General features: G+C 50.8%; 1 protein-coding gene across 1 annotated transcript in view; it reads right to left on the reverse strand.

The window, feature by feature from the left end:
- Positions 1-11,589, reverse strand: part of COL22A1 (collagen type XXII alpha 1 chain) — a 237,922-nt gene extending 226,333 nt beyond the window's left edge. The window contains exons 1-2 of the mRNA XM_060035315.1: positions 11,499-11,589; positions 6,584-7,150 (exon numbers count right to left, since the gene is read on the reverse strand). Coding sequence (XP_059891298.1) covers positions 6,584-7,150; positions 11,499-11,589 — 658 coding nt within the window. The remainder of the gene's footprint in view (positions 1-6,583; positions 7,151-11,498) is intronic.
- Positions 11,590-13,800: the final 2,211 nt, after the last annotated feature.

Raw genomic sequence — 13,800 nt, forward strand, 5'->3', positions numbered from 1 at the left:
CTGAGGCCTGAGAACAAGGACAGGCCAGGCCCACGGGTGGTCCCGCAGCAATCTGGACAAAGAGAAGCTTCTGCAATGGCCACCCTGAAGAAGCGCTGCCCCATCCCAGGCCTGATCCTGTCCCCACGTCACCCCTCCTCTGCTCACACGGTCACTGCCAGCTGGGCTTCCAGGCCAGACCAGCCACTGCCTCCAGACCCCAGCCTGTGCTGCCTTAGGAGCGGGGCCGCCGCACTGGCCCCTCACTTCCTGTGCACTGACCTGGGACTCAGCTTTCCCTCTGTCCCCCAGAACTGCCCCTCCTCCCTCTGTAGCCAGGCTGCCTGGAAAGCATGGGCTCTAGAAGCGATCAGACCTCCGTTCTCCGTCTGCAGCCCCAGCATCGCAGAAGAAGAACAAAGGCAAAGGAGGAGGAAGCAGAGGTGGAGAAGAGCCTCACAGGTAAGCCTCACACATAAAGTTAGATACGCTAGAAGCCGCAATTTTTAAAAAGTAAAAAGAACGAGGTGAGGTTGATTTTAGGAATATATTGTATAAACCCTAAATTTCCAAAACATTATCATTTAAATATGTAATCAATATATATACAAAATATGCACGAGATGCTTCACTCTCTTTTTCATGCCACGCCCACAAAATCCGGCGTGTACGTCACTCACAGCACTTCTCAGCTCAGACCAGCCCCAGATTGGTCAGTGCCCACATGTGATGGCCAGCACGGGTCTAGAGCACTGGTGGCTTCCCCACGTGCAAAACGTCAGCAGGGACACCCAGCCCCCGGCCCTGCCAACCGGGCTGGGTGGGGACAGAGTGAGAGTGTAATGCAAAGACCCTCATCAGCCTTCAAAACGTTTGGTGCTCAGAGAGCAGCAGACTCTCTCAGTGCTGTTCACAGCCCAGGGAGTCAGGTCAGGGTCCGCTTCCTCTGCATCTGTTCTGTCATCGGAAGATTCAGCCCATTCCAGCCTGCCTCCTCCAGACCCTCACCAGCCTTCAAAATCCAAACAGACATTTCTCCAAAGAAGATGCACCGACTGCCAACAAACACATGAAAGGATGCTCAACATCACTAATCATTAGAGAAATGCAAATCAAAACCACAATGAGGTATCACCTCACACCAGTCAGAATGGCCATCATCAAAAAATCTACAAACGATAAATGCTGGAGAGGGTGTGGAGAAAAGGGAACACTCTTGCCCTGTTGGTGGGAATGTAGATTGATACAGCCACCATGGAGAACAGTATGGAGGTTCCTTAAAAAACTAAAAACAGAACTACTGTACGACCCAGCAATCTCACTACTGGTCATATACCCTGAGAAAACCATAATTCAAAAAGAGCCATGTACCACAATGTTCACTGCAGCCCTATTTACAATAGACAGGACATGGAAGCAACCTAAGTGTCCGTCAACAGAAAGAAGATGTGACACATATATACAATGGAATATTACTCAGCCATAAAAAGAAATGAAATCGAGTTATTTAGTGAGGTGGACGGACCTAGAGTCTGTCATACAGAGTGAAGTAAGTCAGAAAGAGAAAGACAAACACCATATGTTAACACATATATATGGAATCAAAAAAAAAAAAAGGTTCTGAAGAACCATTGCAGGACAGGAATAAAGATGCAGACGCAGAGAATGGACTTGAGGACACGGGGAGGGGGAAGGGTAAGCTGGGATGAAGTGAGAGAGTGGCATGGACATATATACACTACCAAATATAAAACAGATAGCTAGTGGGAAGCAGCCGCATAGCACAGGGAGACCAGCTCGGTGCTTTGTGACCACCTAGAGGGGTGGGATAGGGAGGGTGGGAGGGAGACGCAAGAGGGAGGGGATATGGGGATATGGGGATATGTATAGCTGATTCACTTTGTTATAAAGCAGAAACTAACACACCATTGTAAAGCAATTATATTCCAATAAAGATGTTTAAAAAAATAAAATAAAGGGTTTTTTTGTTTGTTTTTTGCGGTACGCGGGCCTCTCACTGTTGTGGCCTCTCCCGTTGTGGAGCACAGGCTCCGGACGCGCAGGCTCAGCGGCCATGGCTTACGGGCCCAGCTGCTCCGCGGCATGTGGGATCTTCCCGGACCGGGGCACGAACCCGCGTCCCCTGCATCGGCAGGCGGACTCTCAACCACTGCGCCACCAGGGAAGCCCAAGGTTTTGTTTTTAAAGGGGGAAAGAAAAATCCAACTGTTTGTCTCTGATAACCAAAATACGCACAAGTGAAATACTCAGTTACTGCTGGCTATGAGTTCAGATTTGCTGAATATTCTTGGCATGTGGGAGGCGGTAGATCATTGCGTGAGAGCTTCTGATGTGCACAGCGCCACAAGTGCAGCAGGGAGCACAGAGCTAACTCCGGGCCGCTGCTCTCGATTTCTTTTAAACAATATTTAGGCAGCTCCTCCTACATAGCAGGCTCTGTTCCAGGTGCTGGTACCACAAGAAACAGACTTTCCCTCATGAAACTTATATTCTTATATGTGAAGGCAGCTCCTAGGCAGATAAACTAACAGAAATTTCCAGTGGCAGGTGGTAACCAGTGTGCACAGTCTATGGTATAATAATCTGTCACTTCCCTGCTGCCTCCAGGAGATAAAAGCTTCTCAAGGAAAAAGAAGATCAGATCCATCACTGCACCCTGGGCACCTGGCGTGTGCCCAGCAGAGGACTCACTCAGTGTGCGACTGCTGAATGAACGAGTGAACGAACGAATGGATGGATGGATGGACTGAACTGAACCAATGCTTACAACACGTGGTTGGGTTGAAGTTGAATGAATGAACGGATTAGCGTGAACACACTATGGCTGTTGAATGAACGAACGAGGGGGTTGGGTGGACTGATCACGACACCAAAACCCCACATTGTTAGTCTACGGTTTCCCAGACCATGAGTGTGAAGCCCCTGTCAGAACGGCTCTGATTCAGGCTGTGAAGTCACCCATAGGTGCCCTCCCTGGGCCAAAAGACTGCTAGCTGTTTGGATGCTGTGATGCTCCTCGATTTAATCTACTACGTGCTTTCCACTATGCTACTGTTCCCTCTGTTATTTGTTTTGCTTTGTTTCTAATTGAAGCAATTGTGCAGAGATGTTGCTTCGTCTGTCCCCAGAACAGAGCAGACCCTCTCAGCCTACAGCTGAATTTACAAAACGGATTCCCTTCAGATGACTAAGAATAACTCGAATCTCCCGTCTATTCAGGCATTCGGAGAAGCCTGTCTAGAGAGGATCGTGGTTTCTCCTCATGTTATCCCGGTGGATGTGTGGTGTGCTGGGGCTTGCAGACCTTGCCCCGTGGGTACAGCCCCCGGTGTTTCTGCCTGGGTCAGACCCCTTTCCTTGAGGGAGGAGAGGTGGTAATTAACTCCACTCCCCAGCGTCAAGCAGGGTCCTGTGGTTTAGGCCCCAGATAGTCAGCCTGTTTCCACTCGGAGGCCACAGCGATGGGCTGGGAACAGTCGTAGGGCCTACAGGCGTCCAGTCAGACTGAACCCGGGCCTGTGGGTCACCCTCTCCTCTGCTGGGTCCAAGGACTCTCGTGACTCTGAGGTCACTCAGAGCTGTCTTGTGCTGGCAGCTCCTTCTCCCTCCCACACCCCTGCTCTCCTTCTCTGTCTTGCTCTGAGCCCGGGAGGCTGGCCCCTGTCACCGTATCACCTGGCCCCTCTGGTGTCGGATGAGGTCAGGCCAACGGGCAGTGCCAGCCAAGCGGGCAGGGAGTGAGGCAGGGCCTCCTTTCCCGCTCCCTCTGGGTCATGGTTGAGTGGGCAGCCATGTTCCTCCCTGAGGTGAGGAGACTGCAGCTCATGGCGGGCAGCCCCTCCCCACCCACGGGCCCAGCATCATTTCCATCCCTGCTGCCAGCTGGCTTCTCCTGCTACTGATTCCCGGTGCCTCGGCGTCCCTCGGTGACCTCAATCTTCCCTAAAGAGAACCCCCATCAGCATCTCTTCAGTCAACACTGGTCACTGCCGGGACCCCGACACACACATCAGCCAAGATCAGAGTTAACACCGAGAAAGAAGAGCCTGGGAACAGGGAGAGTGAGAGGGCCTGGCCTCACCGCTCGAGGCTGCCTGGCCTCTGGTCTCTTCATCCTGTGTGATGTCGACCTGCTTTACTCTTTAAGCAAGTTAGAGTGGGGTTTTCTGTTACCTGTGATCATCGTCCCTGACTCAGACCCAAGGTCAGTGGTGCTGAAATCTGTGTTCTGGGGGCACAGGGGGATGAGGCCAGCATGCGGAGGCCGAAGGCCCGGGTTCTGTGCCCAGCCCCGCCGTTGTATTCACCGGGCAACGTGACTCAGCGGCCTGCCCTCTCCAGGGTTGTCAGAAGCAGTCCCAAAACCATCCCCTGGGCAAAGAAGTTCTTCAAAATCTACATTCTGCTCTGCCAAGATGCAGAACCAGTTTGAACCCAGGCTGGCAGGATGACAAAATGCCAGAGGGTAGGGTCTAGAAGCAGCCTTGCTTCCTAGGTCCCTGGATCAAGGCTCTGGGATGGCAGCTGGGTGCTCATGGACCCTGAGCCACCACGTTGGATGTCTGCCCCTTGGCTAGGCCCGTGACCTAGCGTCTGGCTCTTGTCACGTGACCTAGCGTCCGGACTTCTTGAGCATATGCACCTAGATCAAGCCTTCGCCTGGCCCTGCCCGGGCTGTTCCTTCTGCCTTTCTCCTCTTCCCCAGTGTGGCCCCGCCACCTCTCCGGCCTACTGCGGAGGGCCCAGAAGCCCGTGATCTCAGCATTCTAAATGCCCTCAGCAGCAAAAAGAAGAGCATCTGTACCTTAGGAGGTTGTAATGAGGGTCAAATGAAGTCACTGAGGAAGTCTATGGCCAGTGAATCGCACACTGTAGACTAGGCGACTGGCTCTCAGCACTTTGGGCACCAATTTCCTCATCTGTAAAATGGGCCTCGGCGTCAACGTGCCACCCACCCCAGCACCATTCTCTGAATTTCCCCAGCAGTCTTGTGAAGGGGCTCCCTTTTGCTTGCTGTCCTGCCAGCATTCCATTCTGCATAATGATCTGACCATGTCACGCCCTGCCCGGAACCCTCCAACGCCTCGCCTTGCACACAAGGCCCTCCTTTATCTAGGCCTTGACCATCACACAAAGCCACCATCCTCCACTCTGCTCCTTTCCTCTGGCCATTTCCAGCTCATTGACCAAGTGCGGCCAGCTCATCCTGAAGCTCGTACTCTGTCTTCTAAACCGCCCAAGTGTCACCTCCTCCAGGAAGCCCTCCCTCTTCTCAGGGTCACCGTCCACCAAACCACAGCAGGACCCCACCCATCACATTCCTTTTTTGGTGTCTTTTCCCGCCATCTAGACTAGGAAAGCCTTGAGGGCAGGTGCTGTGTCTTATCTTTTTCTATAGGCTCAGAAGTCAGGCCACACAAACATGAGACCCCCAGTAAGGATCTGTGAATAAGTAAGCAGAGAAAAAGCCACAAAGTGGTAAAGAAACTGAGGGCATCCAGTCTCAGACATGAGTTAGCTGCAAGCCCGGCCCATCCCTGGGACAAGGCACCTGCCTCTCTGGCCAGCTGCTCCCACTGCCAGTCCCTCCTCCACTGCCCCAGGCCCCTGCCCCTGCTCAGGTGCGACCCTCTGGGCTGCCCCAGCCAGGGCGCAGTCCCCCAGAGAAGTCAGCGAGACAGAGTCTGACACTCTGCTCCCTGCCCCTGCCTGGGCCCTGGAGGCGGAAGTTACCCAGCAAGGAGGAAACATCACCCCAGTGAAGCAGGCAGAGGCTGAACCTGGAGAAAGGCTGGCACAAGAGAAACTCACTTCACCCCTCCTATCCTGGAGAGGGGGCTGGCCTCAGAGTGACCCCACTAGGGTCCTGGAGGTCAGCCGTCCAGGTCAGAGCCCCAGGGGCCCCTGGATCTCTGCCCGTTGTCTGCCCCTCTGCCCACATACTCCTTCCTCTCCATCCTCCATCCCCAGCCACAGTCAAGATTCCAGGCAAATTACTCGGAGGGCTCGAGTGATCTCAGAGGGCACGAGGTCAAGAGTCCCTGGCCTCTGGGACCAGCAGTGGGCTCCTTGGACTCCGCTGTCCTGCCAGCATTCCATTCTGCACAAAGCTCTGACCATGTCACGCCCTGCCCAGACTGACTCGGGCAGTTCCCAAAGGCGGTCTGTGCCCCCGTTCTTCCATGACCTCTCACTGCAACCCCTCAGGAGAGGCGCAGGACCCGACATCTCTCAGCTCTGCCTGCAGATATTCTGGCCAGGCCTCTGCAGGCACCTTTTCTGACTTAACAGCCCTGGGAGGCCAGTGGATGGTCCCCATTGCAGACATGAAGCTGCAACTCAAGAGACGTAACCAGTCTCCGAGTATCTCAGACTGGGCGGGGTTCAGGACCCAACTCTCTTTAATTTTCTTTCCACCTCTGCCTCCCTGGACGCAGGGCCCACAGGGCAGGACCCTGGGTGATGGGCCCGGACTGGGGGTGGGGAGCTCTCAGTTACTGAGCTGGCCGGGTGGCCTCTGGCCCCGCTCTGCGGTGCAGCCGGGTCCCGCCCCGCCCCGCCCCGCGCGCGGGTGCCTACTCACTCTCGCACAGGCGGCGCCGCAGCTTGCCCCAGATCTTGTCGATGGCGTCAAAGTCCGACACGTGGAAGACGTGCGCGGCCCTGGGCTCGGAGGCGATCTCCTCCAGCTCCTCCCGCAGCGCCTCGCCCACGCCCACGGCGAAGATGCGGATGCCTGCGCGGTGCGCGGCATCGGCGGCGGGCAGCACCAGGTCCTGGCTGCGACCGTCGGTCAGCAGGATGGCCACCTGCTTGAAGGCGCGGTTCCCGGGGCGGCCGCCGGCCCGCGGCGCGAAGCTGTGCCGCGTGACGTAGCGCAGCGCGTCGCCCGTGTGCGTGTGGCCGCCGTGGTAGGCCAGCTGCCGCGCCGCCGCCTTGACCTCGGCCCGTGAGCCGAAGCGGCCCAGCTCGAAGGCCGTGGTCGGCCGGTCGCTGTAGCGCACGACGCCCACGCGGGTGCGGTCCAGGCCCACCTCGAACGTGTCCACCAGGTTGGCCACCCACTGCCGGACCTTCTCGAAGTTCTCCTTGCCCACGCTCGAGGAGGCGTCCAGGAGGAAGACCAGGTCGTAGTGGACAGTTTTGCAACCTGCAGGGGCGACAAGAAGGGCGACGGGGGCCGCTGGGTCGCAGGAAAGGCAAGGTCCTTGGCGGCGGGAGGCGTGGTCATCCGGGTCTCGCAGACCTGCCTCCAAGCCCCGCCCACTAGGCCTCGCGCTGGGCGGCGGGAGCGGGGCCTCGGCTGCTGCCTTAAAGCCCCAACCTTGGGTCCCTAAAGGTCACGTGACTGGGAGTCTCCCCGAGGTTGCTGTGAGGTTCAGCTGCCTATAGATATAGTTAACATATATATTTATATATATAGCTAATACGTATATTTATACAAGTGGATACCATATATAATTGTATATAAAATATACTCATATAGAACTATATATAGTTTATATATATTTCTAAAACTGAATAACATACAGAATTATATATAATATACTATGTAATGATATATAAAATATCATATAAATAATTATATATAATATAATTATGTATGTATATAAGTGAATAATACATATATAATTATATATTATATAATATATGGATGTTATATAAATATGTATAATTTTATATATAGCTTATATATATATTTATATAAGTGAGTAACAATCATGGAACCCTACCGTACCCATTTCTTTATTCCCATTATTTTGGTTCGAAAGTGACTTCATTATCTTTCAAACCTACTATAAATAATGCACGCCCATTTCAGAAAAGGCAGAAAAGGCAATCAAAAAACCTTTAAACGCTCCTATGTCCATCTGCTCCGAGATAACTCCTGCTAGCCCACGGTGTATTTATTTATGTGCTATTTCCATATAGTTATCGATGGACGTGGGCCTGTACCAGACGCACTGATACATCAGCTGGTTTTACCGCAGCCAGCGAGGCTCTGGGAGCCCATTTCCAGTGTGATAATGCCGGTTTCTATGGCTGCAGAGATTCCACTGCAGGGATGAGCATAATTTATTTAGCCAGTCCTCTCTTGTCAGATAGTTAAACAGTTAAAAGTATTTCATTATTAGAAATCACGTAAGTTAGACTGCATTCATATATTTTAGAAGCTCTATAGTGCTCTATAAAAAATATGCTTATATTTTTACAAATATAAATTTTATATAAGCTATGTGATGCTTTTGATGAAACAAAATGCAGCACTATATAATTTATTTCTGATCCTCAGGGCAGCCCTGTGCAGAGAGCTTGTTCGTCCCCATTTCACAGTTAGATAATATGAGGAAAAGTATCTTCTAAACTCCAAAATGCTGCACAAATATACAGGGGAACCATCAAAATGCCCTTGTCTCGATTTTTCTGGAATCGGAGTCTTGGCCATGCCAACAGCAGCAACTGATCAGGCTTTGGGAACACCTGGCACAAACATCTGATTAGTGGAAATAAAATAAAAACAAACCAAAAAAAGAAAAAGAATCCCACTTTGTTAAACTGTCCAACTGGCAAAAGTCAGAGAGACCATGGTAGCCAGTGAGAGTGTAAGGAGAGTGCCTTTGTGGGCTCAAGAAGTGGCCATGGGGTTTGTCACCCCATTGTCAGGGTCCTAAAAGCCTTTTACAGAAGAGGGTATCTTTGGATCCACCAACTCCAGACTCTGTGATTTAACTGAAGCAAACTAGCACATAAATGGAAGGGGAAAAAAATAAAGATGTATAAGGAAGTTCATGGCAGCTCTGCCAAGCAAAATTCTGGAGACCACCTCCATGATCACCCATAGGGAACTACTTAAATACTCCTCCTCCTGTGCTCATTCAGTGGGATGCCAGGAAGCCGCCACAGCCGTGGCCGGGCCCTACAGGAGCCCTTATTTACCAATGTGGATACATTTTCCACTCTGTTGTTGGGTATGAAAAGCATGTGTGTCTCTGTGTACAACTGTGTATTCAGGAGAGAAGCTACAAAAAGAAACATGGCTTATTTCTGGCAAGCAGAACCACGAGTGAATGGTATTCCTTTGTACTTCAGATTTTGTGTTTACAAGCAATGCATTAAGTTCAAAAAACAGAAAAATAAAGCTAGGCATATTTATACACACACACACAAATACTTCTTATCCTGCCCTGAGCCAGTGCCTCCCTTGAATTTTCCACATCTACCTTCCCCTCTAGTTTTTAAAATCCAGGTCCGATCCGCTGAGGCGCTGAAATGAATCCCTGCCTTCGCAGGATGGATCCCCTAACAGGATTAGAGTTTTAGAAGTGTGTCCGCCCAGATGTGTGGACTCAGAGATAATTCCTGGGGAGTGTTTCTTCTTGACACAAAAGGTCATCCTTTTGTCTTTGGGACAGTGATGTCCCAGCCTGATCAGAATAATTGCTGCTGCACGCTGCCGGGGAGGGCCCGCCCTGCGGCTGTAATCCTCTAGGCTGCAGAAGGTTCATTTGTGCAGGAGGTCTCGCCAAGGGGCCACTTTCTCCTGGAGGCCAGGGAACAGGCTGGGTCTTGGGCAGGTGAGAATGAAGAGAGATGTGGTGGGAAGGGTCCTGGCTTCTGGCCTCGGCTCTGCCACAGGTAAGGGCCCTGTGACCCGGCAGGCGACTGCTTCCCCTGGGCCGCCACTCTGTGAAATGAGGGCACGGACAGAAGGTCCTTGGGCCTTCCCACTTCTGAATTGGATAATCCTGGGTATCGCCTGGGCACGTGGGGTCATCCCAGGGGACACAGAAAGCTCCTAGGAAGCCCCACATTCCTCCCATGAAAACCAGGACGCCCACACTCGTCACTGTCTTTCTAGACAGCCGGCCTTTGTGAGGTTCAGGCAAAGCAGAACTTTGTAAAACGATGGAGAAACGGAAGCCTCTGGGGTCTGTTGTTTGTTTTCCGTCTTCTTTGGAGGCCCCGGATAAAGGGCTTGGCTCTGGTCAGCACTTCTTGTGTCCCCCAGCCTCACGGGGATGGAGGTAGGGGGATAGGAGCCTTTCTTTCTTTTTTCCAACACTTTTCAAAATTGAAGTATAGTCCATTTACAATACTGTGTTAGTTTCAGGTGTATAGCAAAGTGATTCAGTTATGCATATAGATGTATATATCTATATTCTTTTTTTAAATTCTTTTCCATTATAGATTATTACAAGATAGCGAATATAGTTCCCTGTGCTATATCTATTTTATATACAGTAGTGGGCATCTGTTACCTCAATTCCTCATCTGTAAAATGGGGGCAGCATTTTACACCCAGCCGTATGGTGACAGGCGCTCTCCCTGAGATCTGGTCCAGCTGTGTGCCGTGGACGCAGTGCGCGGGCTCTGGGCTGGGTGCTGTGATACAGACCAGACCAGCTCAGGTCCCTGACCCCTTCTCCATGTCCCCCACTGACAGTGACTCCTCCCAGGAGGCCCTCAGACAGGTGGGTAAACCCTCCTGTCACTTCTCACCCCCTCCCTCCCGGGCCTTCTCTGCTACAATAACTTCCCCACTTCCCATCCACTCACTGTCCCAGCCGCCTCTTCTGGCTGGACTCCAGGGCATCCAACGTCCCCCAGGATGTGGTCCAACATCCTCACAGAGCCAGACCACACAGCAGGGCACTAACCTGCCCACTGTCCCCAAACCCTGTATGCACTCAACAGAGACACACCTTCAACACATTCTATGATTGACACAAGATGTGTGTTGAAGCAACCTAAATGTCCATCAACAGAGGAATGGATAAAGAAGATGGGGTACACATATACAATGGAGTATTACTCAGCCATAAAAAGGAACGAAATAGTGCCATTTGCAGAGACGTGGATAGACCTAGAGGCTGTCGTACAGAGTGAAGTCAGAAAGAGAAAAACAACTATCATATAATATCACTTATATGTGGAATCTAGAAAAATGGTACATATCAACTAATTTGCAAAGCAGAAATAGAGACACATGTATAGAGAACAGACTTAAGGATACCAAGAGGGGAAAGAGGGGGGATGCGATGAATTGGGAGGTTGGCATTGACATACACACACTACTGTGTATAAAATAGATAACTAATGAGAAGCTACTTTATAGCACAGGGAACTCTACTCAGTGCTCTGTGGTGACCTAAACGGGAAGGACATCTAAAAAAGAGGGGATATATGTATACGTATAGCTGATTCACTTTGCTGCGCAGCAGAAACTAACACAATATTGCAAAGCAACTATACTCCAATTAAAAAAAAGAAAAAGGTGTGTGTTCACTCTCACACACATACTCACACACACATGCACACGCCCCAGCTGCACGACTGATTATGACACACACCAGCTGGGGGACAGCTGACACCTCCCCTGTGATGACCCGCACTCTCTCACACACAGGCGCTAGCCCACCCCGAGGCCCACACCCACACACGCACGGACGCGCACACAGACGGCTCTGTCTTCAGCCTGGCACAGCCTCCAGCCCCACCTGCCCTCTGGGCCTGACAGCTGCTGTCCCCACTCCAGAGCAGCAGCATCCAGAGGAGATGGGCCACGACGCTCCCGTGCAGGCTGCCCATGGCTCTCTCGTGCTTGGGAACAAGCGTTTCTGGGCCAGGAAGAGACGCCGTTAGGGTCTACTGGAACATGTCCTGTGTGGAGAAAGACACGCCTTTAGAGGAGGGCCCTTGAGCTGAGAAGCTGCAGGAAGTAACCTCTGGGCCTCATGTGGGAGGAATTCCCCAGACCCAGCCTCCCCCCTGTCTCCACTGCTCAGACTCCTCCACTCTTCACACAGCCAAAGGTGTGACTTTTTAAGAGCAAAGCCCAGTGTTACCTCCCGGTCACTGATTCATCCAGCCCTCCCCCCACATCCATCCATTAGCAAATTCGTGTTAAGGACCTGTCAGGCCCCACATTATCGGCTCCCTAAGGCTATGGCCTGTTACAGTAACATCATTATTCTGATCATATTTTCTACTTTTAGACATTAATAGGCTGTTTCATTTGTTTAACATGTCACAAGAGGACATCTTTGTACCTAAGTCTTTGCCCCTATTTAATTATTTTCTTACAGTAGGTTTGTGGGAAAATACTTAGGGTGTCCTGTGGGTTCTGAAAGGACCCTGATATGAACTGTCAACCTTCTTTTCAACAAGGCTGTACCATTTCCACTGCCTCAAGCAGTGTGGGAGCGTGTGTGGGTGCCCCTCTCATCACACACCTGGCAGCACAGAAGTAGCATCATTCCTTTGATCTTTGCTAACTCAGTTGGACAGACACCGCTTCTTGCTTTCTATGCATTTCTTTGATCCATGTGGTTTATTAGCTAAATTATTTCCCCTCCTGTATATTTTATTTTCACGTGGATGGCCATTTCAAAAAGTGTTTGTCATTGCTCACTCCAACATGCAGGAAAAGGAAACAGCTTATAGATTTGACCATTGACTGATTCATTAACAGAGATTTACCAGTGGCCCTCATGTGCCAGGTTCTGAGGGCAGGCAGATGAATGACAACAAACCCTCCCTCACGGACACCTGGGAGACAGGTAAGACACAGGCCAGGGCAAAGTAGGATAAAATGACACCGGCAGAGGGAAATGGGGAGGGTTATGGGAGCATGGGGACAGAAGGGGGATTGCCGTGTGACCATTTCAGGAGAAGGTCAGATGACACGTTCCTATATATAGAAAAGCCTAAAAATTACAAAAGCTGTTAAAACCAATAAACGAATTCAGCAAAGTTGCAAAATGGATCCATTGCATTTCTGTCCACTAGCAGTGAACAATCCATAGAAAAATTAAGGAGAATAATTCTACTTATGATAGCATCAAAAAATAGCATAAAATACTTAGGAATAAATTGAACCAAGGAGGTGCAAGACTTGTACACTGAAAACTGCAAATCACTGCTGAAAGAAATTAAAGAAGACCTAAATACATGGAAAGACATCTTCTGTTATTGCTTAATGATTACAGGGTTTCTGTCTGGGGTGATGAAAATGTTCTCGAAATACTGCTGATGGTTACACAACATCTGAATGGAATTAATGCTACTGAATCACACACTTAAAATGGTAAATTTTACGTTATTTACTTTTTACCACAATAAACCCAATAAAAGATGTCCATATCCTAATCTCTGTGAATATGTTACGTTACATGGTAAGGAAGAATTAAAGTTACAGGTGGAATTAAGATTACTGATTACTTGGGCTTCCCTGGTGGCGCAGTGGTTGAGAGTCCGCCTGCCGATGCAGGGGACGCGGGTTCGTGCCCCGGTCCGGGAGGATCCCACATGCCGCGGAGCGGCTGGGCACGTGAGCCGTGGCCGCTGAGCCTGCGCGTCCGGAGCCTGTGCTCCGCAACGGGAGAGGCCACAACAGTGAGAGGCCTGCGTACCACAAAAAAAAAAAAGACTACTGATTACTTGACCTTAAAATATGGCAGCTAACTTGGAGTATCTGGGCGGGCTCCGTGTAATCACAAGGGTCCTTACAAAGGGAAGAGTCTGGGTCAGAACCAGAGTGATGGCAACCTGAGAAAGACTTGATTGGCCATTGTTGGCTTTGAAGATGGAGGAAGGGACCACAAGCTAAGGAATGCAGGTGACCTCTAGAAGCTGGACAAGGCAAGGAAAGGGATTCTCCCCTACGGGCTTCTAAGGGAACAACCCTGCCAACCCCTTGATTTTAGCCCAGTGAGACCCATTCTGGAATTCAATTCGATTGAGAACTTTACGATAATAAGTCTGTGCTGTCCTGAGCCACTCAGTTTGGGCTGATTTGTC

This window comes from Delphinus delphis, chromosome 17 (genome assembly GCF_949987515.2).
Source record: "Delphinus delphis chromosome 17, mDelDel1.2, whole genome shotgun sequence".
In the NCBI taxonomy this organism is placed as follows: domain Eukaryota; kingdom Metazoa; phylum Chordata; class Mammalia; order Artiodactyla; family Delphinidae; genus Delphinus; species Delphinus delphis.